We start from the raw sequence: 25,305 nt of genomic DNA, 5'->3' as shown, positions 1-25,305 counted from the left end.
AACATTTTGCTTGTCTGTATCATAACAATGACTACCTTGGATTTTCAAAATTGTTACTTTTCAGGTGTCCATGCAAAAGTTAATTGGCTACAAAACCATTAACCAAATTCCATCATTTATATATTTGACTTTATTTTCTTCTGATGCATGTACAGCAAAAGGTGACACCCTGTTTTATAAATAGAGCACTTAAGTGATTCACATATCAAGTGGCATATGACTCCCCTCCCCCCCATGAAATGTAATCAGGAGCTGCAAGGCAGCAATACGATGACCCTTGCTGAATGAAAAAAATATATGATAACACTACAGTTGTATTTCCATTTTGATAAATGAATGGTGCCAATTCATTACTACGTATTTATACCAGATGAATGTCTCTTGATAATAACATGCTAATTTTATATACTTTGAAATAATCAATGCTTTGGTATTAGCTCCTTTAAAAAAAAAAAACCAAGAATTATAGCAAGAAGGTCCATACAAGAAAAAAATTACAGTGTGGCAGACAAGCCACATTAACGAAGCATAAGACATTCAATCTTGGAAGACAATTGAGATACTTCTGTAATTCGGTATTAATTTCAAAGGAGGGAGGCATGGCAATGGCTATAAAATCTTTTAACACTGAAAAATCAATTAATTGTAATATCAGCAAATGTGAACATCAGCATTTAACTGATGCCACATCTGTTGATTCATTTGGGGGTACAGCATGACAATCTCATCACTTCGAAGAATTCATTGTGGGGTTTTCACTTTAATAATAGAAGGGGCGGTAAATACACTTGTCAATACTGTAATTAGGTTGACTTTTCTTTTGGCAGGATTGCATTTTGGAACTAAGAAATAAGTGGTAACTGAAAAATAAGGTTGCTGTTTATCATATCTGAAATCTTACTTGTTTCCATAGAAATAATTGTCATTTTTAAAATGACACCTGGCTCTAAAATCATTTCTAGCTCCTGCACTGGAAACAGTGGATTTTAAGCAGCAGACAAAATAGTCCAAGAGTTCTAACTCAGATCCATTGAGTCTGTTGTGGATAATGAAGTGGGATCCTTCTGAATGCTTTCAAAGAGGGAAGACATTTCTGGGTTGGCTCGGATTTGGGAAGAAAATTCAGCCATTACAGGGCTTTTATCGGCATCTGGGATGGTCAGTAGAGCAGCTACTGCCCTCATTGCTGAACGTTTCAGTTCATCTTGCTTCTCAAATTCTTGTTTTACAGAACCAGCCTTTACCTAGAAAAAAAAATGATTATAATTAGAATACCTTTAAAAGGTCTTTGGGCAAAATTAAAACATTAGTCTTAATCACATTTATATGTCTGCATTCAGTGACTTTTTGTGTTGTCAAAAGGAAATCTGACTACATACCTGCTATGTGTAGAACACTTAGAAATGTTAAATAAGTCAAAACACTTAGGAAATGTTAAATAAGTCAGTAGCCACATTCATTAATCTGCATATTCTAGACCAGCTGAAACCTCTTGAGTTCCTCAAGAAGAGCCCAATGTACAGCACATTATAGGAATCCAATAAAGGCAAGAATGAATGCAAAGACTCCTGATCCATAAGTAGTGCACAAGACAAATCTACGAAGTCCATTCCTAGCCATGTTATCACCTACTCTTCAAGTAGGAGCTGAGATCAGAAGGACCTGAGACTAAGCGCAGTGCTGGGGAAATGCAATCCCATCAAGAGTTGTAGATGAAAAAAACATTAGATCCAAGGGGGGCAAAAAACCAGTCACCTGGTCTTGTTGAGTCGCAACCCATCACAATGGGTAAAAGTCTCCAGCACATCATTCATATAGGTAGAGATGAAGATGTATAGTATCGCCACCATACTGATGGTTTTTCATCCAGTGCCGATAAAACTGCAAGGTGAGGTCATTTAAATTGTAAATGGGAATAGAGAGTTAAGCCTTGAGATGTCCCACATACGAGAGGTCCAAGTTTGGAGTTGCTCCTTCTACATCCAACACCTACTGGAATCAGCCCTGGGGGAGGGAGAACCACTGCAAAACAAAAAAACCCACACCCAAATCCCCAAAGATGATCAAGAAGGATACCATGGTCAATGACATTGGAAACCTGCTGAGAGGGAGGAGAGCAAGGAAGGGTATACCACCTCCACTTTGAGGCCTCCAAAGGGCACCACAACCATGAATGATACCATCTTGGTACTTCAACCCAGCCTGAAAATGGCTTAACAAACTTCAAAAAGCCCTGAAGCCACACACCTACCACTTTCTCACTTAAAATGGAAGGTTGGAGATGAGGCAAAATTGTCCCAATGCTATTGAATCCAAGTATGGCTTCTTAAGGAGGGATGGCCCAACTGCTTCAAAACACATGGACCAACCCTGTTCTCCAAGAACACATGGACCAACCCTGCTCTCCACTTGAACCAGATTATGTGCCACAAATCATTGCTCCTCCTGACTAACCAGGGGAGCCATTACTTGAAAACTGAAGACAGCAGAGTTCAGAGTTTTGAGGACTCTTCCTCAGTGCCAATCAGGGGAAACTCATCCCCGATAATCAGCTAAGATTGCTTCAATCACCTCCACTTTCACAACTATAACTGGCACCATAATTTCCATTGGTAAGCAAGGCAGTTATTAAGTACATTGTGCCTGATTTTGTGTCAATTTTTTTTTGCCATGACTGCTGTTGCAGTTGTTAAAAGAACCATGCGGTCATTAAATGAATTGGGCTTCCCCCATGAAATTTGCTTGTCAGAAGCCGACTGAGAGGGTCACAAATGGCAATCACATCACCACAGGATGCTGCGATGGTTTTAAGTGCGAGGACTAGTTGCAAGTCTCTTTTTTCAGTGCGGTAACTTTGAATGGTCCTTAAATGAATGGTTGTTAAGTCGAGGGCTGCAATTGTAACTCTGTTGCAACAGTAATCCCTTGTCTCTTAGGATATGAACAATTAGGTACCTCAAGTAAAAAAGAGAGGTAGGACTATCAAGATATAAATACATTCAAGCTTCCCAGGGCATTACCTTAGTTGAACATGTTGCTCGGAGTGGTTCAACAAGCCGCTCTAATCTTTGCAGGACAGCATTAGGGCAGAGTGTTGAGAGGCGAGCCAACATAATGAAGGTCAGCATCTTCATAATGAAGAAAGGGAAAAGCTTACATTAGCATCGTGGTTTTTTTCAAGCATGTATTTCAGTAATAATTTCCACCAACTCGTGGCCCCTTTCATTGTAACAACTTTTGCCTTTAAAAGGGGTGGGGGACCCCTTTACAACAGGACTCCTGTTGTAAAGGGGTCCCCCACCCCTGGTCTCTGGACTGGCACCAGGCCAAAGCATGCCCGAAACTGGGCCGCACAAAGAAACGAAGCCCCATCTATGGGATGCAGGCAGCATGTGAAACCACCCCCCGGTCCACAGAAAAATCTTTCTCCACAGAACTGGTCCCTGGTGTCCAAAAGGTTGGGGGCCACTGCTTTACAAGATTGCAACAAAGCTTCCCTCCTATATAAAAGAATTGATCTTCCTTCTAAGTTATAAGGTAAGGCAAAAGAAAATAACATGGAGGAGGATTATTTAGCTCTTATAGGATCTCCCAGTTCGGGCATTGTCTTTGTGGAAGAACAGTCTGGATTCATTGCATTGCCGGGGGGGAGGGGGGGGGACTGATTCATCCCAAACAGCCCTACAATTCAATGAAATAATGAAATTAGAAGTTTCAAAATTAATGAAAAAGGCATTACCCTGATATCATAATGATCTTTCAAGCCATCTTCCACATGATTTAAGTACTCATAGATGTCCAGCCGATCAAGGCAACTTTCCAAAAGTGTGTACATGCATTCAAAGGCCGCTTTCCTCACATCGAGCCCGTCATCTACTGTGTGTTTGAATGGCCCCATTTCTACCTAAAAGGGGAAATTCAAAGTAGCTGGAAGTTCTAAAAAAGGAAAACTTTCAGATGCCAACCTGATCTGGCCCAGCGTGAAGCCACAGAATTGCTTAGTTCATTTCCAATTGAAGTTCAGCTGAATGCATTCCATTTTACAGCTTTAAATTACAGGTTCAGTAATCATTTCCATACACTTGTGGGATTGGTTTACTTTCAGGTTTCATAAGAACATTGGCTTAATTATATTCACATACTCCAACAATACATCTATGTCGCTTATCATTCTCCATTTGATCTGGTCATGCAGCACTATCCCGGGCCATCATTCAAAACAACAACAGTAAGTTAGGAATACCGAGGGAACCACTCAACTCAAGGATCAAACTATGGCCCCTTTATGACTTGTGTATGTCAACTCCCAGAATTCCTGAGCCAACATGGGAGTTGATGTTCACAGATCATAAAGGGGCCATAACTGCCTACACCTGATCCAACATCAGTACAGGATAATGCTGAAACGGAATATGGTCCATACCTCTCGTATGAGCTCCCTTCTAATTTTGGTTTCATTATATAGGTGGGGTAGGACTGTACTGAGCTGATCTCGGATTAGGGAAGGTTTGTTGTGAGCAGCAGAATTAAACATAGCTAAAGCAACACGGCGAACATTCAAGTCAGGATCCTGAAGAGGTTTCAAGAAGTCACCTGCATGATAATAGCACAACAAGAGTTTAAGAGGCAGCAACACTAGCTTTAAATACATTCTGGGATGCATATAATATTCAAAAAGCAGAACGAAGATAAAAAAAAATCAAATTTTCAAACAAGGCAGGGGAAATCAAATAGACAGCCTATTCTGTCATTTATTCCCTAGTATCTGCATCAATATTCAAGTTTTATTAACATCTAGACTCAGCCATAGAATCAGGTACTTTAAAGATAGCAATGTGGAAACAATTCAGGTGATCTAAGCATATTTAACAAAACCATTCTCTATTTTAGATAACAAATATGTATTCAGCTCATTGTGGAAATGGCATGTCAATATATTTAATGAAAATGGAATCAGTTAAAGATCTGCTTGGATTTTGTTTCTTGATTAAATTAAATTAAAAAAAGAGTAACATCATCCATTATATATTTCCTGTTTTAACTGGTGAGAAGCATCTCTTTCTTTGGATTCAACTTCCACTTGTTTGTTCCCCACCTAATTCATTTTGACATCAGATAACATTTATAATTTGAACAACTTCTCAGATTCAAGCAGGAAAGGGTTGGATGGATATGGACGCAACAATGAGAGCAAAGCCAACCACTTTCAGGTAAAGTTAAAGATCACATTCTTATAGCAATTAATTCTTTTGGTCATTTCTCTATTCCATTAATTTTACTCTGTATTTTTTTTAATTTAACAAGGCCCGCTATACTGACTTCCAAAGTCTCTTATAAAAAGTCAAAATTACCTATGCATCCTTTAAGAAGGGGATCAATGGGTTGTGGGTGATCCGAGATGGTGAATTTTATTGCAGTCACCACTGTACTCCGAGCATAGGGGGAGCCTACAATGAGAAGTGGGGGGAAATTATTTATCTTGAAAAGAACACAGATCATTTCTAACCCCCTTTTCTCCCCTTAAGATAGCTTTTCTTCATCGTTTCCAGAACACTGATAATAATGAAGAAGCACAAACAAACCCAGCATGCACCGTGTGGAAATTATTCTGAGCTCTCTTTTTATAGCACTCATCCTCTGGAGGGAACACAGTGGCTCACATGTTAAGGACACTCGGTTGGAGGTTAGAAAGCCAGTGTTCGAGATACGATAGCTGCTGTGTGTGGCAGGATGAGTTCCCATCATTCGCTCCAGCTCCTTGATGGAGATATGAAAGGAGCCTCCACAGGCATCCCCTGGACAACGGTGATGCCATTGCTAATACTTTTCAACCAGGAAGTGCATTAAAATGGTGCCTACAACATGAACGGGGCAGGATCTTCTAGAAAGGAGCCTGAGGGGAATACAAACACCCTCCCCGAAACAGCTTGTTAAGGGTGAACACTGGAAGATAAACGTGCACTACAGCATTCCACAGCTCTACAGCACATTAGTACAGTACAGATTCAAAGTACAACCTCCCCTCAGCTGAGCAATTGCCTCAGTCATATCCTTTCCCTTCCCTTACCTGAGAACAGCTGTTTTTTCAGCCGGGGCAGCAACTGAGAAGGGTTTACTAGAGTCAATTTTCCCAAGCATTCAGCAACAACATTGCGGGTCCCTTCCTCTGTGTATTCACAGTGCTTGAAAAGCAGGGCCCATATGTCCTCCCCATAAGGTTTCAAGCTCTCTGCTGGGGAGGAGCTAATGACTTCTTTCAGGGAGTGAAGCAGTAAGTACTGCCGCTTAGGCTGGCCACCAATCTCCTTCAGCATGAAGGGAAGGTACTCTTTCAGGTTGCCCACACTGATGTTGCCCAAAGCGTAGGACGCCGCCGATTTCACCTCTTCGCTGGGCGAGGCAAACGCATCCAAGATCACCACTTTGAGTTCCTTCTGAGTGCTCAGATTAGTGGTGCGGCCTATTTCCGCGAGGGAGAGGAACGCCAACATTTTGACAGCAGTGGTAGACTTTGGGTTCTTCACATCCTGAATGAACAGGCTTACTAGGCCAGGGATTTCCTTTGGACACACGGAAGAAAGGGCCGCCACACATTTGGCAACGGAGTGAAAAGCCTGCTTGTGCAAAGTGGTGGAGACTCCGCTAGAGGTAGAGGAGTATATAGGACTAGTTAGCTGCTTCATCAGGTCAGCATAGCTCATGTGGACCGCCTTGATCAGAACCAGTGCTTGGAAGAAATCTACAATGGCATTCAGGGCCCCTCCTTGCATCAAAGGTGAGTAAACCAGCTGGAAAAGCTCTGACAGAACTGTACCACTGATCTTGGACAAGGATGAGGGATAAACCTTAGCTAAAGTGGTAAGGAACACAATGGCCACCTGAGAGACGTGCATATCATTCTCGCTAATCAAATCCGGAAGCTCCATTAGAACACATTCAATCATGGCTAGCTTGAGGCTATCACTATAGTTTCGGATCAAGACGTCCAGAGCAGTCAAAGTACTCAGTTTCAAGGCACGCTGATTCTTACGCAAGAAGGAAGCCAAGATGGGAAAGCCTTCTGCTAGAATGGGCCTCAGGTCTATTTTGAGTGAGGAATTTGCAATTAGAGTCAGTGCTTTGACTGTAGTCAGTCTAGTTATTTCATTTTTCAGTCTCTCAAGGAAAATCTTCAGGGTTGGCTGGAGTTCACTACTTAAGTAGTCCCCCAGATTGGAAACAATTTGCCCCATGCAAGAGATAGCCCGTTCCTTCACCTCCTGATCAATGTCAGCCGCCTTCAGCCTCTTCAACGTTGCAGAAAACAAGTCTGTCACATAAGGTTTGGCGTCAAACGTACAAGGGGCATCCAAGGGACGAATGACTTTCACAAGCTGTAGAGTCACCAGCAAAGCTTCAGAAGTTATCTTGTAAAAAGGATCCCCAATGCAAATTACCACTGGGGGCAGCAGGGATTTAACATGGGGATGGAACACTTCTCGGGGGTGGTTGCAGAGAACAACATGAAGGAAAGACAGAGTATCTATCTTCATATTGGAGGAGCTAGATTTATCCGTCAAGGAGAAGACAATACCTGTGCCAAGAAAACATTGGTCAGCTTGCTTTATAGTTGCACCTCATCCAACCCAATCAAAACAGAATTTCCTGTCTTCATACTCTGTACCTCCCATGTGACCTGCTATAGAGGATTTCCCCAAACTTCTGCAGCATGGTAGGCTGTCAAAAAAACCTTTTGTGGTCACCTTATTTTTTTAAAAAAAATCTAATAAATAAATAAAAGATTAGGGTACCTCCATGAGATTACACTGCAAATAGGGATCTATTTCCTTGCTGGTATCTACAATACCAGTAGACAGATACCACTGGATACAATTCACAGCATCTTCAAACTGATTAATGAATGGTTCCAATTTATTTTTAAAAACTTTACAGCTCTTACACACGGCTGCTAGGATTCAAAAGACTTCACTGACTTCAGAAAGTGGTCATTAATTACAAGGTCTATTTGGAAAAGTTATCCGTCTAACCACGGTGGCATAATGGTTAGACTGCAGTAGTGCAGGCTACTTCTGCTGACTGTTGGCTGCCTGCAATTTGGCAGTTCAAATCTCACCAGACTCAAGGTTGACTCATCCTTCCATCCTTCCGAGGTCGATAAAATGAGGATCCAGATTGTTGCGGGCAATATCCTGACTTTGCAATTCACTTAGAGAGGGCTGTAAAGCAGTATATAAGTCTAAGTGCTATGACACTCAAATAGTTTGTGTTGTACATTTGCATGTAAGCGTTTACTCCAAGGTTAAGATAAAATCAGTTTGGTGGAAAACCGCTGCAGCATTTTACAGTTATTTTATATAACATACCTAGGAATAGAGAATTACAACAAAAGAAAAACTGAAAATAACCAAAGATCATATGGATTTAAATTACCAGCATAATTTTCTGTTCATATTTTGAGAAAATGCAGATGGCAGAATAAAGCCCAGTTAGTCACTTTCCCATTCATTTCAACAGAAGCCAATATGAGACCATAAATTAAGAAGAACAAATTATATTCTCCAGTAAAATTTACACGTTCCAGTATTTCCCACAGCAAAATAGTGTACCTCGATTGACAGAATTCTGTAGAATACTGGCTTTAAAAAAAACAGAAGCAAAGTACAATGATATATGGATATTAAACAGATGTACAATTCAGCCAGTCTTCGGCTGCTCACATCGATTTTTTTTTAAGAAGAAAAAGACCCAGTCACTGTCTGCAGCCACTGGCCTCAGTTAAACCGATGGCATAACATCTTCTGATGCGTATAGAGTAGGGGTGTCAAACTCAATTTCACTGAAGGCTGCATCAGGGTTGTGTTTGATCTTGGGGAGGGACAGTGTAGGTGTGGCCAGCTCAAAGTCATTCGTGCCTGAGGTGCCTGTGGTGGGCCAAGTGCTCTGCCAGCAAAAACGGAGCTCAGGAGCTCCGTTTTTGCTGGCAGAGGCACCGCGGGCCACTCCTTTGCTGTTTCCAGGGTGGCCCCGAGGGCCAGATCTAAGTACCCCACGGGTGTTTGACACCCCTGGTATAGAGCAACAGGAAGATAGTCTTGAATATGAAGAAGAAAATACAAGTGGAAAAGAAATTGCTTTATGATTTATCTTTTGGCTTCATAGCATAGCAATAGCCCTTAGATTTACATACCGCTTCACAGTGCTTTACAGCCCCCTCTAAGTGGTTTACAGAGCCAGCATATTGTCCCCAACAATCTGGGTCCTCATTTTACCAACCTCGGAAGGACAGAAGGCTGAGTCAACCTTGAGCCCCAACTGGATGGGAATTCCAGGCTGTGGGCAGAGTTAGTCTGTAATACTGTATTCTAACCACTGCGCCACTACCGCTCTTAATATCAAAAGTGAAGAATGAGTGAAAATGAAAATGAAAAATGACCCTTGCTGAAAATTGCCCTGTGACTGTTTAGTCAACAGACAAGCTTTACCTGGCACTAGAGCAGGGATGTGATCCGCGAGGCAACCAGGGAGGACATTCGCCAGTTCCGTCAAAAGAGTGAAGCACCCTTGTCTTGATCTGACGCTCTTCTCTTTAAGTTGCTTGTGCAAAGCTTTGATAATATTTGGAACCTATGCGATCAGAAAGCAGCTCATCGGTAATCTGATTCAAAGCCAAAAGAACTGAAAATCCAAGCGAACATTAATTATCTAGTGCAAAAGGGAAACTGGATCTATGTGGAAAATGTTTGCAGGTATAAATGAAGAATTAGAGGTGTACAAAATCATGAAGATTTTTTAAAGTGGAGAAATTAACAGTATATTTTTCCCTTTAGGCAAAAAATAATCTTCAATAGCTCATTGTTTTATTTAAATATATAACCCACCTCCATCCCACCCTCGCCTCACTCTACCGCAACTCCAGTGATCTCTGTAGCTATTTCTAACAATTAGTTGGACTTTAAGCACTCATTATGTTTAATGAGCAGGCAAGTCACCATGGTCTCCAAAATCAGGACCGAGTGGTCAAATACACTGAGCAGATCATTACTACACAGCTGGGTTTATTTACATTAGCTTACCTCCGACCTAATCTTGTTGTATGGCTACGGATTTAGAACTGGTGCAGAAAGTTTTTCAGCAACCCAGAGTATCGATGTAAAAGTCATGACAAATAAGCAACAAAACCAACTCTGGACAGGTGACAAAGCCTACAAATATTGACACTGAGATCTGCTAGGCTACTGCAGGCCACTTTACTGGCTGGATCAAATCATAAAATCAACTCCAAAGGAAGGCTAAAGCTCCTTTTATCCTTCAGAATACCAAACAGGACAAGAGGCAGTAACCTTTTCAAGTAGCTGCATAATATTGAGTCCATTGAAGAACGATCCAAGGATCATCACGAGACATCATGAAAGAGCCCAGATACCTTACAACAGGAGTGTCAAACTTGATTTCAGGGCCGCATCAAGGTTGTGTTTGACATCTGGGGTGGGGGTGAGGGGTGTGGTCAGCTTGATGTCATTAATTGAGGCTCTGTTTTTGGCTGCGACGGCCTCCTGAAGCCCTCTGCCAGTGAAAACAGAGCTCTACTGTACTCCAAGCTCATTTTCACTGGCAGAGGGCTGCAGGAGGCCATCGCGGCCAAAAACTGAGCATGGGAGGCCCGCGCATGGCTCTCCCAAGCTCCCTTTTGACTGGCAGAGGCACCATGGGCCGGTCCTTTGCTGTTTCCAGGGCAGGCCCACAGGCCGGATCTGGCCCGTGGGCCTTGAGTTTGACACCCCTGCCTTACATAATAACTAAATTTTGAGGAGGTGAAGCTGTTTTGAAACACTGGTTAGTTGCATCTATATCATGACAAACAGTGACGTGTGATTAAGGCCAACTCACCTGGTTCTGTAGCATGGTAAGAGGTATGTCCTCCTTGCCTGCTTCATCCGAAGCTTGTAGCCAACTCTGAATGGGCAGAGTTTGCTTCAGTAAAGATATATAGGCTGAGAAGATGTCCGCCTTAACATTCTCTTCCCTTTCCTTGAACCTGCTTATTAAAGCCGGAGACAGAGTTTTGTAGAAATCCTGAAGAAGGTCGTGTCTGGTGCTGACTATGGCCTCAAGACACTTTGCAGCAGATCTACGAACTTTCCAGCTGATGTCATCGTCATCGCTATACTCATCATCACTTTCTGAGGAGGAATGGAGGAGAACTGTTATTGACAGGGATTGTAGATAGAACTCGTTTTTTTTTTTTTTCTCTTTCATATGAAAACTCAGCAGCGACTATTTTACAAGTTGACTGTGGGTCAAATTCTCACATAACGCTCTCATGGATCTCATTCCGCTCACCTCATTCAGCTTTGAGTAGGATGTAAAGCCGGATTAATATGATGTATGAATTCACAACCTGCCCAAATTATGAAGGACTCCTGACAGCATTAAATGACAAAAAAAGAAAGAGAACTTGCCTCCCACTAAATCATTATCAAAAGCAAAAAACAAACTCAAAACAGGTACTCCATAGCCAGCCAAAGATTCATATAAAAATAGAAATACCGGGTTTCTGAAACATTAACAAGATGAGGACCTATAAGTACTTCTGGTGGGAAAGATCTGAGAGAAAGGAGTACGCAATGGTTTCAATTAAATGATAAATTAATCCCATCTTGATTTTATCCCGGATTCTTTTAATTATGGAAGCATAGCTCAAATCTAACTAGCATCAACCTCAAATGCAACCTTTGGCTCATGTGAAAGCTGCATTTTCACCTTAGAATGACGAGAACAAAGAGCCATGCTGAGTTACAGGTAGTCCTTACAACCACAATTGAGCCCCAAATTTATGTTGTTAAGTGAGACATGTTAACTGAGACATGTGTTAAGTGAGTTTTGTTCCATTTAATGACTTTTCCTGCCCCAGTTAAGTGAATCACTGTCGTTGACAAATCTAGTAACACGTTTGTTAAGTGACACTGGCTTCCCTGTTGATTTTCCTTTTCAAAAGTTTGCAAAAGGGGATGACATGATCCTAGGACAAAGCAGTGGTCGTAAGTATGAACCAGTTGCCAAGCATCTGAATTCTGATCACATGTCCATGAGGATGCTGCTATGGTTGTAACTGTGAAAAATGGTCTTAAATCACTTTTTTCAGTGCTGTTGGAACTTTGAATGGTCACTAAATGAACTCAAGGACTACCTGTATTTCATTCTACACATTTAGACTGGAAAGAGGAAATCGCCTTAAGTCTTCTTTAGGTTGCACAGACCAATTGCTAGTAACATCAACTACAGAAAGGGCAAGGCTAACTGGTAGTTGGTCTATACCAGGACAGGCCTTCTTGCTTTTGCCTTTTCCACATGCAAGCAACAATAGCCATACCAGATAACAGATAATCAGAGTTGGAAGGGACCTTATAGGTCATCTAGTCCAACCCCCTGCCCAAGCAGGAGACCCGACACCATTTCTGACAAATGGCAGTCCAATCTCTTCTTGAAAGTCTCAAGAAGAGATTAGACCATGAAAACACCAGGTCAGGGAGAGCGGGAATGGGTGGCAGCAATGATCCTAGTCAAGTCAGATCACAGTGCTTTTCCGATTTAAGGAAGATTCATAGCAGAGAATGATAATAGGATAGCCATGAAAAGTACCTTCAGAAACCTTTATCAACATATAGAAACCTGAGATCCCACAAGTGTCATCACCTACTCTTACCTACTCTTTTAAACTCTTTCTTTAGATGCGCTAGATTTCTATCTGGCCACATTTTTGAGACTTTTCACTAATCGATTTTGAGCAGAGATGGCTGTATAATTTACATGCTCTTCTGAACTCTGAAATATCGATTCGGGAAAGAAAGAAACTGGTTTGAAAGAACTGCCTGAACTGCTGGTGGAGGCAATTCATCTTTATCAATGACCATCATAATCCTAATTGTGCAGCACCTTGCTCCTCATCCTCTCCATTTTCAGTTTCCATCATTTCATCTTCATCCTCCTCTTCATTATCATAGTTGTAATTTGGATCATATGTTATGTACTTGAGGCACAATCCTGTCACATTAGGAAGGTGAGGGCCAATTTCTTTTGGACACCTTTAGAAAACAGCAAGGTAGTCACAGATTAGCATAGAATATAATGTTTAATTCATGTTTTTCATACAGTTAACTGACATTTCATCTCTAAAAATGTTCCCTGGCTTCAGCACACAATGATGCATCATTTTTAAAAAATCAGCATACTTCCCAATGCTTTGTGTTGTAGTTTTAAGTGTTTACAAATAGGGAGTCATACACATATAACCATCACCAGGTAATGTTTCACTTATTTTTGTTTAAGCTTCTTATCAAAGTTTATTTTAAAAAAAACTATGCAGGCAATCTGAATAATTCTACTGAAATATATCTGAAATCTGGGGGTCCCATAAAAACACGATCCAGGGAAGATTCCGGACAAGCAGCTAATCTAATCATATTCTCTTCCTGGCAACAATCATGTTTCAGCCCTCATTATCCAATTTACACTTATTCACCCTAAGAGAAATATCCCCTTTGTTTCTTCACTATCAGGCTTTAAAAAAAAGTTAAAATCCTATTTTAAAAAGTAACAATTTCAAAAATCCTGGTTGCAGAAAACTATAATTTCAATTCTCCTGAGTCGCTAGCTGAGAGCGCTTTATCAGGAGTCTATAGCAATTCAAATTTGGAAGAAAAAGAGAATATGGAGCACGCTGGGCTATTCCATAACCTTACTGCAAATTTTCCTGGATTTGTCCAGTTGATCCCATATCACCCTATGAAAAGTTGTTTTTGATTCAAGAAAGTGATAAGAGATGCAACAGACTTTCCCAAACTCAAAAGAATGTCTGTTCAGTTCTGTTTTGTTGAAGAGATGCCCTTCTCACTTAGAGCTTCTTGATGAACTCAATATATTGGTGTTTCAATCAAAATGTGGAAGTTGTGGTAGCGTAGCAAATCTACCACAGTGTTCTTCTATTCCTTTACAAAACATCACTGGAAGGAACATCGGCGTATCAAAAATAAGATTTAATTTCTCTGACATAAAAGCTCATATGAGTCTTCTTACTCCTTACAGGCCCTTGCTTAGAGATAGGTCATTCTTCTAGCAGATACAGATCCATCACCCATGGGAGCCATGACACCTACAGACAAAACTGCACGTTTCTGGTAACTAATCAAGCACAGATAGTTGGAGCAGATAGCCCTGGTTTCTGTTGCAAACAACAGGTGACAAAAGAAAAAGATTTTCTTCTAACAGTTAGAACAAAAGAACATGAGATCCAAGTCAGCTGTATACAACACTTGAGTAAAAGGTACAAACCTTCTTACAAAAGACTCAAAGGCTTGGAAACAATATTCCCTCAGCTCATCATCCTCTACATTGCAGTACTGAATTATCAATGGGATCATCTTCTCTAGGTAGTCCCCTAAAAGACAGAGACAGAGTAAGCGATCCACAAAATACTTGCACAGATCCACTGAACAATTGGGGCCCATTGAGTACATAGCCCTTTGAAGCAAAGGTAGACACGGGCCCATCTACCTCACAGGAAAGGTATTACAAGGAGTATCACAAAAGAAAAGAATGCCTGTTCAGGTTCTGTTTTGTTAAAGAGATATCCTTCTTACTTAGAGCTGCTTGATGAACTCAATATATTGGTGTTTCAATCAAAATGTGGAAGTTGTGGTGGCATAGCAAATCCACCACAGTGTTCTTCTATTGCTTTACAAAGCAGCATTGGAAGGAGCATCTGCCATTTCAAAAAATATGATTTAATTTCTCTGACATAAAAGCCTATATCAATATCCAAGCATGCAGTCTGAATTTGTATTTTGGACAGTAAAAGCACAAGACCCAAGGCACCCAAGAAAATAGTGTCAATAGCAGAGAAAGAAAACTTCTTTTAGTCCTCCTTGTGAAATCACCCATTAAGGTTCTTAAACCCTACCATTTTCCAAACCCCTGGTTGGGCTGAAAGATATGAACCACTTGGATGGATCTATTCTGGAGATGCCTTTAATAGGGAATACCTTCTTTGCTTCTGTTCTTAGCTTGTAGCCTATTAGAATAAGCATGAATATTAATTATGTAGGAGGTCCATCAATGGAGAATTATTTAGGCCACAGTTCCCAACTAAACTTGCCCTTTAAGGAACTCCAAACATTTTCTACAACAGTAGATATTCAGGGCAAAATAGGCACTAAAGAAAGAATAAGGTGAACATCTTATTAAAAATGCAAGGCAGGACTGGAGGGAGTTTCTAAGGATAAGCAATGGGCATCAAACAACAGTGGTGATAACAGTCATCGCAGGTCAGAAACAAGATAAAAATCCAAATCCACAAGACTTACCTATGCGGTGTCCAGCCTGCTTGCTGATACCAGCAATACACTGGATATATGTTCTTGTAGTAGAAGTGGAATTATTCCTCCTCAGCTCTGACAAGAGATGTTCCATAAGCTCTGCAAAGATATTCCCATTGCATGTCAAGACCAGGTGACCTATGGCAATGATGGCTCTCTTCCGAACGGCCAATCTGGGACTCATCAGTTGAGGAAGGAGGCAGTTCAGGATAGAAGAATGGAAGGAGTACAGAGTTCCCCCTAGTCTGAAACCATAGACAACACTCATATCAACCAAATATTCTCCAAACAGAGATGGACTTAACGGTTAATTTCCTGAAGACAGCCACTGCAATACATTTTTTCCACTTTTCTTCCATGATTTAAGTTTTAGATTAGATGTAACTGTACGCTGTCTTTCGTCTCTTTGCTTCCTTTCTTTCCTTTCTCCTTTCAGGGATATAAGCAAGACTATAACAAGGACGACATGTTCCCTTTCCTCTTCCCTGAAAGGGCCCCAGGGTCATCTAAGACCCCTGGTAGATGCAGTAACCATATCTCCTTTCTTAGCAAAGAGAGTGATTTATTCCAGAAAACTGTCTTTTAGACGTATTTAATTTTTTATTTTCTGAATTTTCCTTTATAAAATAAAGTCATAAACATAAACAATTCTTTATCCTTGTGAATCTCTTTCAGATTTGTCCCTTTTTCAAAAAATAAAGCTATTTTCCAAGAAAATATTGTCACTGTTCTAATAATTAGTATTTACAGGCCTACATCTTTTGAGGCAGGGGTAGGATCCTACCGGCATAACCACCGGTTAGGTGAGTGCGCGCTTTGTGTGTGAGCGTGCACAATACTTGTAAAACAACTTCTCCTGCAAGCAATCACCACCTGCTGCTGACACGCAGCACTCAGCTGGGCCGTGCAAAGCAACTCAGGTAAGAATAAAGGACAGCCTAGACCCAGGTGGGTGGGTGGGCCCGTAGGTGGGCCCAACTGAGAAAAGAAGATCTTCAGGGAGAACTGACTCGGTGTCAGCTGCTCTTCTATAGAACTGGGCCGAACCGGTAGAATACCACCCCTGTTTTGAGGTATGTTACCAGGTCACAGACTCCCAAACATAAATTGGCACTGAGATGCCTGTTTAAAAGAGTGTTTGGTTTATTACAGACATGAAGCAGCAAAGAGAACCATGGATAGATATTAAGCTTGGGGGAAGCTTACAGAAAAAGGAATTACAATTTAAGACCAACCAAGTGCAAGCAAAGGCACAATATATAGGCTCATCAAAAATGGAAACCAACCCTCAATATTTAAAGAAGGGGGCAAGATTTATCTAAAATAAAGTTAAAATCTCTAACATACTTTCTCTGATTACTTATTGTTTCTTAAATTTTACTTCCTGAATCCTGGAAGGATCCACTTAATAAGGCAGGGCAGCTCATATTCTCCCCTACCCTCCTCTTTCTGCTAAGATGTTCCTCTCTCGAGATGAATCTAAGAACAGAAGCTTCAACAACTCCTGGCTGTTTAATCTCAAAGGACCAGTGATGGGGAAAGCTACCTTGACTCAAAGATTTAGCTATTTGGCTCTCTTGGGCTTTTTGACTTAGAAGCAAAAGGGATAAATTTGTCATTTGTGTGTGCTGCATTCCAGTAATTCAAGGACCTTTGGTAGTTTGCTGTTAGAGTCTGTTTTATCTAGTGTTTCGCCACCTTTAAGATGTGTGGACGTCAATTTTTAGAATTCATCCCAGGCAAGAACATTTTAAAGCTTTTTGAAACAACATTGTTGAAAAATAATTTGTTTAAATGTACCTGCTCAAAATGTCTGACAAAATGTCAAGGGCCTCGAGTTGTACTGACACATCTTCTTGCTTTCCAATAGCTCCAGTCAGCTGAGCAGTGATTTTTTTGCAAACGTTGGCTGTCATGGTAGAACCTGGGAAGGTGGGAATTTGAAGAGAAAAAGAGTGAGGGTTTCAACAAAATTGTTCCTGCTTTACAATGCTTTTATCATTGCAAACAATCAGATCAGATCAAGCAAATTTAATTAGCAAGGGTTCAAGTCTGTTCACAAGCAATGGAATCACCATGTTATATCAGTCTTCTCCAAAATGACACGCTCCAGGTAGGTAAGGATTAGTGTGCTGTCCAGACACATGAATCTAAGAACAGAAGCTTCAGCAACTCTCCCAGGAAGCTTCTTTCTATTCCTGCTTCCTCTGCTGAGGGCAGGAGGACACAGTTCTAAACTGCCCTGAACTACAGCCAATCATCATTTGGGTCTCCTGAGAAAAATTATAAGATCCACAGGAATCACGGGAAATGTTTGGAACTGATGATGCTATCAGAGGCCAAGGTATTTCTTTTTTGCAGCATCACAGCTTCCTGTTTTCTAAACACATAGAAAGTCAGGTGCAATGACAAAGGAAGGTGTCTGTAGGCACAATGGCACTCAGGTACCATATTGGGGGACCCTGGTTCTGATCCTTCTCCCTCTCTTCAGCCATAACCCTAGGTACTCCTCTCCTATAGAACAATTTCTCCTTGAGGCAAGAGTAACCCTTTTCTTCATTATCCTCCAAAATATTGTCAAGATCTGGTTATTTCAGAAGGTGGTCAAAAACTACTTACATGATTTGCTGCCTGAATGAGATAATAAGCAGAAATGCTATATTGGAGGTGAACATTTAACATATTAATGGTAAATATATAAAAGGTAATATGTAACATATTTACATATTACCTTTGTGAATTTCCAAGTTTAGATTTCGTACTCATGATTACCAGAGCTAATTAACTTTGTTAGCATTACTCATGTCAAATTTAAGCAACAATAAAAATAAAATAAAATAAATCCATAATAATAATAGTAATAATAGTAATAGTAAATTAAAAGAAAAAGTTCTGATGGGATGACCTTATTTGATGAATTTGGTAGGATTTGGTTCCAATGTTCATCAAGCGAAAAGCTAAGTCAGCGTGAAGCTAAGTCCATTTGTGAAAGAACTACCTAAAATGATTATGGGAAAGGGGCATTGCTTGTTTGCTTAGAAAATAGTCTGTTTTCCAGAATCCTCCCATCACTACTGTAGAAAAACAAGTTCTTTGTCTATGATGAGAAAGGAAAGGCCTTCTGCCAGGAACGCACATGTAGCATCCTTTCAATCACAATGGCAAACAACAGATTATTTGTATTGTCAAGACCACAGCTTGCATGTATGTATTGACAGGGCATTGTTCTGATGAAAGGGACTTCAAGCAGACAGTGATCATCTCATTAAATTTACATTTGCATCTGCCTAGATAAATCACCAGAGCAACATTTGCATCTTTTATAAATAATTTCACCTTGGCATTTTCTTCAGACCAAGGTCAGTAGTAATTTGCAAACTGAATTTTATTTCATTTATGCTTCCTTGCTTACATTTCTAATTATATTCACTGTCAGCCTCAGCATGAAACTCTTTTTTTTAAAAAAACAACCACCCTCTACAGTCCAGGTATGCACATTTTTCTTTTTAATAATCACAGCATTTGGAAAATAAACCCCACAAAACAAACTCCACCCAGCCTAGCTTCCCAATCACATTTGGAGGTTGGCAGGCTGGTTCATTCATTCTTACAGACTGACTGCAAAGGAAGAACCAGCCTCATTGTTTGAACAGAGAGTCAAGGCTTTTTACCTGTAGATGGAGGAGGCAGCTCAGAAATGACGGTCTTTAACCCAATGCTAGAAATATCCCGAAGCTGTTCCTTATCTGACAGCATGTTTGTACACAGTGTATCAACAATCGTTTCCACCTGATATTCTTTCACTTTGCTCACCAAAGGACCCAAGCTGGGGAGGAAGAAAGAAATCCTATATTAAAAAAAGACCTTCCTCAGAGAAGATAGGAGTTCTAATGCAATTCAAACCAACCTGCCTCTTCCTGTCTTGCGCAGATGTCTTTCAGCCAACATATACCTTTCACAATACAAGTAATGGTCAAGAGATATGAGTTATCCTTTGCTATGGAAGCCTACACCGCAGGAAAGGTTTTAGCATCAAACTGGTCTCTTGAAAATATATCCATCTTGCTCGGCACTTTAAGCGAGTCTCTGCTGCCTTTTGAGTCAAGATGAAAGATAACCTGGCTGCTTTCTTCCCTGATATGATCCTGTTGGCTAATCAGCAGCAAAGCCACAGAAGAGAAACCAGACCTGCATGGTGTGAAATTGAAGTTCTTGTAGAACAGGGGTCTTCAAACTTGACAACTTTAAGACTTGCGGACTTCAATTCCCAGAATTCCCCCTCCAGTTATGTTAGCTCAGGAATTCTGGGAGTTGTGAAGTCCACAAGTCTTAAACTTGCCAAGTTTGAAGACCCTTGTTGTAGAAGGAGACAGAAGACACCATTTTTAGAAGTCTTTTCAAAATAACTTCATATCTTAGCCTTTTTCAGATCCTAATCCTGGGTCCCCAACCTTTATCCAACAGCTTACATCAACACTTTACTAAGGACCTTTCTCCATTATTCCGTTTTAACGGTTAAGTACCCATCCACAAGTAAGCGGAAAATTGTAACAGCATAGCCCTCGTTGTTCAATGCCTAGTTAATATTTCTGCGTCTAGCACTGAGTTTTGTTTTGCTCCTAAATGGAGGGCATCTGGCTTTTTCATGCGCAAGTTGTGCTATACAAAGTGACTGATCAGTCACACTGGGTTTGCTTTCCTCCCCTTTCCAAGGTCTTCTCCTCAATTTCTGCAAGTCTGCTGAAGTCTGCTGTCTTATCATTCTTAGGGAGGTGACAGGTTTTGGAACAAACTAGGAAAGCATAGGTTTTGTACTCTTACAAAATTCCATCCCTGAGTAAGCCCATCAAATAGCAACAGTACTTAGACTTATATACCGCTTCACAATGCTTTACAGCCCTCTCTAAGCAGTTTACAGAGTCAGCAATATTGCCCCTAACAATCTGGATCCTCATTTTACCCACCTCAGAAGGATAGAAGGCTGAGTCTACTCTTCAGCCAGTGAGAATCGAACTGCTGGCAATCACCAGCAAATACTGAACAAACCATAGAGATACAGTAAAATATGTCTGTTAGATCCACTGCTTTTTCCAAAATAATTGTTCATCATAAAGCTTGGATTCTAAATGCTTGATCGTCTCTGTAGTCCTCCTCTGGACTTATTCCAAGTAAATTATTATTTTAAACTGTATTATAGCCACCCCTCTGCAGTTAACTCTGGATGGCTTACAAATACAAAAACAATAAAAACGTAAACCACCACAGATTTAATAATAATAAATTAGACCAGAGGCCCCACAGATACATTCACCACAGGCCTGGACTCAAAACCTGATCAGAGAAAGGGTGTTGTATCTCAGCGGGAGTGTTATTTCAGAAAGTAGGGGGCCATGGTAGAAATTTGTCACTATCTTTTTTTTAACTGCCCAGAACTTGACAAGAGTATTTCAACTAGATCCAACCAGAGCCACGTAGTGTTTTCTTATAGCTCATGTAAAAAAGAAATCTTACCATTTGACAGCCAGGTTTTGCACTTCTCCATTTTTATCCTCAAGCAATTTTAGGAGCATTTTCACAACCTTTTTCTCACTGTCTTCATCTAGCTTTATGGAATCTTTCTGTAGTTCCATCATCAAATCATTGGTAGCCATAAATCTAGAAGAAAGTGTGTCAGTGATAGGTTGGTCAGTGGGGAGTCATAAATCCATGTTCCATGATAGAAAGAAAGATCAACATCTATCAATCCAAAAGATAAGCAAAATGAATTCTTCACTAGGAATAATGAATTTATTAATTGTGCAACAAGAACCCTCTTAATTAAAAGCAATACAATACAGAAATATTAAAATATCCAAAGAGAGTCACTCAATTTTTGCTTGCTCCAGGAACTTCTTGCTTTTGAAAGGCCTGCAAATCATCTGATTTAAAAGTGAAGAATATATTTCACTTTTAGCAATGCTTTGCCAAGAAACTTGTCAGCTCTGATCCAAAGAAGTGCATCATGCATTAGGCAAGTAAGGCCCACATTCCCCCAAACCTGTCTTTATGCTTAGATTTCCATAACCATCTTTGGCATGCCATATTTTTGTCTTAACCACTTACGACAGCAAACACCAATGGAGCAACTGATATTCTCAGGTTGTAGCATCCAAGCCCAAAACATTTTTATTATTCTGTTTCTAAGGCCTATCTTCTGAGCATAACATCAAAGCAGAAACTCACTGAAATACATTCTCAGAATTTAAAATTGATATCTTTCTGACTAATCCTTCTCCAGCTTGCTGCCTTTATACATAAATTGGATCCAAACTCCCAGATTTTTCCAGCCTGCTTGGTTATTAAATATATTAACTGGGCACAAGAGAAACTACAGTTCAACAATTCTGGGAAGGTGGGGATGATTACCCAAGACTTAGCCCTTACTGAATCCAAAATATTATTTTCCTACAAACACATTTCAACCACAAATGCAGAGGTTGCAGATTTCAACATTCTACAACTGCTACCCTAAAATTGTTAGTATAATTGTTGTGCATATAAAAGCCAACATTGAATGCAACTCTATCTTATGTTGGATCTCACTAGGATAAAGTTGGGGCAAAGCTACCTATTAATACTTGGAAAACATGAACATGTCAGAGATCAGCCTTGAGCACCGAAAAAAGATTCTCTACTTGTATGAAACGGGGAACAGTCCTTCAGATTCCAGCACTGCAAAAAAGGAACTAAGATATATAGCAGCAGGGATAAGAAAACCCAAGTTTTATAGCTGTATCATTGCCTGCTACATTTCCAGGGTTTAACATATCCCTAAGCCATAATGTGATTTCCTTCGTTTTAACTCAAGTGATACATGAAATCAACCATTATTATTTGTTAAATCATGATTTATAGCTTCATATAAATTATATGTGTGAATGAGGTAACTATGACTTGTTCAGGAATCTATGGTTAAAAAGATAGCATTAGTATGAAGACAGACACTAATTAAGGACTTATAATGAAGGAGAACATGCCCAGGCTAGTAATCATAAGATACACCTGGCTAGTTTATTCATAATATTGGTTTGTGCCATTATGGTTCATGCTGATGCTGATCCCTATATAATACTAGACTCTTTGCTTTCAGTTTAGTGTGATCTATAAGCATATCTTAATCAAGGTTTACTTTATCTTACCTTTATGGGTTCATCAATAAAATATGGTTAAAATCCTTTCTTACTGTAAGCTAGTTATTACTTATTTTTTTCTATTTTCCTTCTCTTATAGCATATAATTAAAACAATATTCAGAAAATATTTGGTAATTACTAAGCATCTGACTAGGGACAAGATTTTATAAAGACTGATCTATAAAATAAGAGCACAATTTTAAAAATGTGAAACATTTAAAAAAATATAGATACTTCTGAGTTTTTGTCACAGACAATATGCAATATATTAGATCATGATAGATAATACTTCAATTGCATTTGCTGCCTATTCAAAGCAATTATTTCTGGTTTGGGATACAAAGAAAGTTCTGAGCTCAACAAACATAAGAAATATGGGACACATCTTTTAAGTAAATCAGTAATATCTGCCTGATCTCACAAACTTTTGACTCCAAGTAAGCTTTATATTCTTTGATAAGAATTTTACTGTTTTTCTGCTTCTGGATTTTGTGCTAGAGATGGGGAAAAATGAAACTTTGACTTTGTTTTTTGCTGGTTAGATAAGGTTTGTTGTTACAGAAATGGTTAGTATATATTAGCATGTAAAAATAAAAAAACTGAAGGCTGTAATATTATTATCCTATACTACTGCGCTAATAAGAGTTGGAAGTCAGTGCTTTTCTTGTTCCCACTTTACCCTACACTTTCTTCCCTTCCCCCCTTTCCCATTATTTTCATTTTCTTTTGTGTTTTATATCCTGATAAACTTAAAGTTTGCAAAAAGAAAAAGAAAAAGAATTTGACTGTCTTTCCAGCGACATATCCATATTTCAAATAAGGGACAACCTTCCTCCCCTCCAATTGTGCCTATCAAAGTAAATGATCTTATTACACTTCAATCTACAAGCAGAGCAAAATAAACTAAATGTACTATATATGTAAGCCAGCATAAGTCTATTTGTGCTGTGAAATCAAAAAGGAATTTATTTTAACATCTTGAAACAATGAACTATCAGTTTCTGTACTCTGCTTTAATTCAACCTTCTTCGCTTGCTGCTGTCCAAATGTGTTGGGACTACAATTCCCAGGATTCCTAGCTGCCAATTCTAGGATTTACAGTCCCCTGCCCCCAACATCTGGAAGATAATAGCTTGAGGAACATTCAATTGTTCTGAGTTCATCCCCTTTAAATATATTTGATAGCACTATTTCACCTTCTTTGCTTTTATCACCATTTCTTTCAAGACCTTCCAAATGTACAATATACGCCAGTACTTCTAATATACATCATACTGTTACTTATTTAGGAATAAATATTTCCAATTAAATGAAGCATCTTTTAAAATGGAATAAACTCCAACAGAAATTATTTCAGCAATGCAGCAAAACAGTGCCTGGTGACCAATGCTCTCTCTAGCTTTCCAGTTTATTAGCAAATATTACATTTGTTTTTCTTTAATCCAACTAGTGAAGGTAACAGCTGATGAAAAGTGTTTCCACTCCACCTCCCAGGAAAGATATAAAAGGTTGCTATATTAGCTGCATGAAAAATTGGAGAATGTAATCTTTCCCTTTCTCCTATGAGGAAACCTGCAGTAAATTTCCTATCTGCCTTATCTATAAACACAGCCTACAGCATTGCCCTACCTCCCGTACACTATCAATTCTAGCTAAGCATAAGTACCTTTTTCATGATAAAGGTTTCCTTTTTTAGCTGCCCTTATTAAAAAATATCACCCCTTCCACCACAACTGCCTCCCTCCCACCTCTCCTTTGCAAATACAGACACATGTGGGCAATTCACCAAACAGTTCACAAAAGCAACACACACCTCCAAACAGGGCATTGCAGTTCTCTCTTGCGCGCACACACACAGGCCACCACCACCACCCTCCTCCAAGAAACCCTAATTCCTACCTGAAATCTTTATCAGTGGATGTCATCTTCTCCAGGAGGTTGGAGATATGATAGGATATGTTGGTCATCTTGAACAGCTGGTTCTGGAAGACGATATCTTCAACACGGCTTACTTTAATATAGAGATTTCAAGCAAGAGTTCAAGTTTGTAGCTGTCCTAATCAGGGAGCCCTGCCGGCGTGAAATCTGCATGGAGAATATGGCGACAGAAGGGGCACAGGGGTAGTGTTTTTCCTCTCTCTCCCCCCCACCCTTGGTTAGAAGTCACTGGAAAAGCTAAGCCCCTGGACTGTTATCATAGGATATATATAGCCTGTCGTTGGAGCTGTAGCTGAGCTAACGGCACCCCCTACCGGCAGACATCTGCAGCCTCTCAAGTTTTCTGGGAAAGAAAAGTGGAGGAAAGGCGGTGGCAGCTGCTTCTCTTCTCACCCCATCTCAGTGGCTCTTTGGCCAGTGCTGCAGCAGAACTGCAGGTGTTTGCTGACACACTACAATCAAATGGCAAATCATCCTGAAATGAGAGAGAGAGAGAAAGAGACAGAGATCAGCAATGAATCACCTCTATCTGGCTAGGGACAACTGATGTTGACACGCAAGGCAGAAAGTCAATTAGTTTGCCTTAAGTAGGAAGTTCTCTACATTCATCAATCTACCCACTCTTCCAGTGTAGGAGCAGCTGTTCCTACTTTGCCAAGTACTTTTTAAGTTCGGAATAATGGCATACAAATTATTTTGAGGTCTATGCAGCACCATAAATGTAAAATAGATGGTGGATAAGCATGCATTCGTTTTGGAAAAAAAATGGCTCATTACAAAAGCTATCACTTATCACTCCCAGGAACCTGAATTGAACTGTAAATT

At 40.0% G+C, this 25,305-nt stretch overlaps 1 protein-coding gene across 1 annotated transcript; it reads right to left on the bottom strand.

Annotated features, from left to right (window-relative positions):
- Positions 1–112: 112 nt before the first annotated feature.
- Positions 113–24,756, bottom strand: LOC113451440 (cullin-associated NEDD8-dissociated protein 1-like). The gene is made up of 15 exons (XM_026722823.2): positions 24,442–24,756; positions 20,883–21,026; positions 19,043–19,197; positions 17,172–17,295; positions 15,360–15,616; positions 14,329–14,434; positions 12,934–13,082; positions 10,888–11,180; positions 9,483–9,624; positions 6,068–7,573; positions 5,352–5,447; positions 4,424–4,593; positions 3,740–3,904; positions 3,021–3,128; positions 113–1,244 (listed from the first exon to the last, which is right to left on the bottom strand). Exons 1-15 carry the CDS (start codon positions 24,507–24,509, stop codon positions 1,017–1,019), a joined length of 3,711 nt encoding a protein of 1,236 aa, XP_026578608.1. The 5' UTR covers positions 24,510–24,756; the 3' UTR covers positions 113–1,016.
- Between the last annotated feature and the right edge of the window lie 549 nt (positions 24,757–25,305).

Source organism: Pseudonaja textilis, chromosome 2 (assembly GCF_049901715.1).
Source record: "Pseudonaja textilis isolate UNSWEBS1 chromosome 2, rPseTex1.2, whole genome shotgun sequence".
NCBI lineage: Eukaryota > Metazoa > Chordata > Lepidosauria > Squamata > Elapidae > Pseudonaja > Pseudonaja textilis.
This window is presented reverse-complemented; position numbering and strand designations above follow the sequence as displayed.

Coding starts and splice junctions, on each gene's coding strand:
- LOC113451440 (XM_026722823.2), bottom strand. CDS start 24,509: ATGACCAACATATCCTATCATATCTCCAACCTCCTGGAGAAGATGACA. Junction 4,594..5,351: donor CCTTCTTAAAGGATGCATAG/GTAATTTTGACT, acceptor ATTATCATGCAG/GTGACTTCTTGAAACCTCTT. Junction 1,245..3,020: donor GAGCAACATGTTCAACTAAG/GTAATGCCCTGG, acceptor TTTTTTTTCTAG/GTAAAGGCTGGTTCTGTAAA.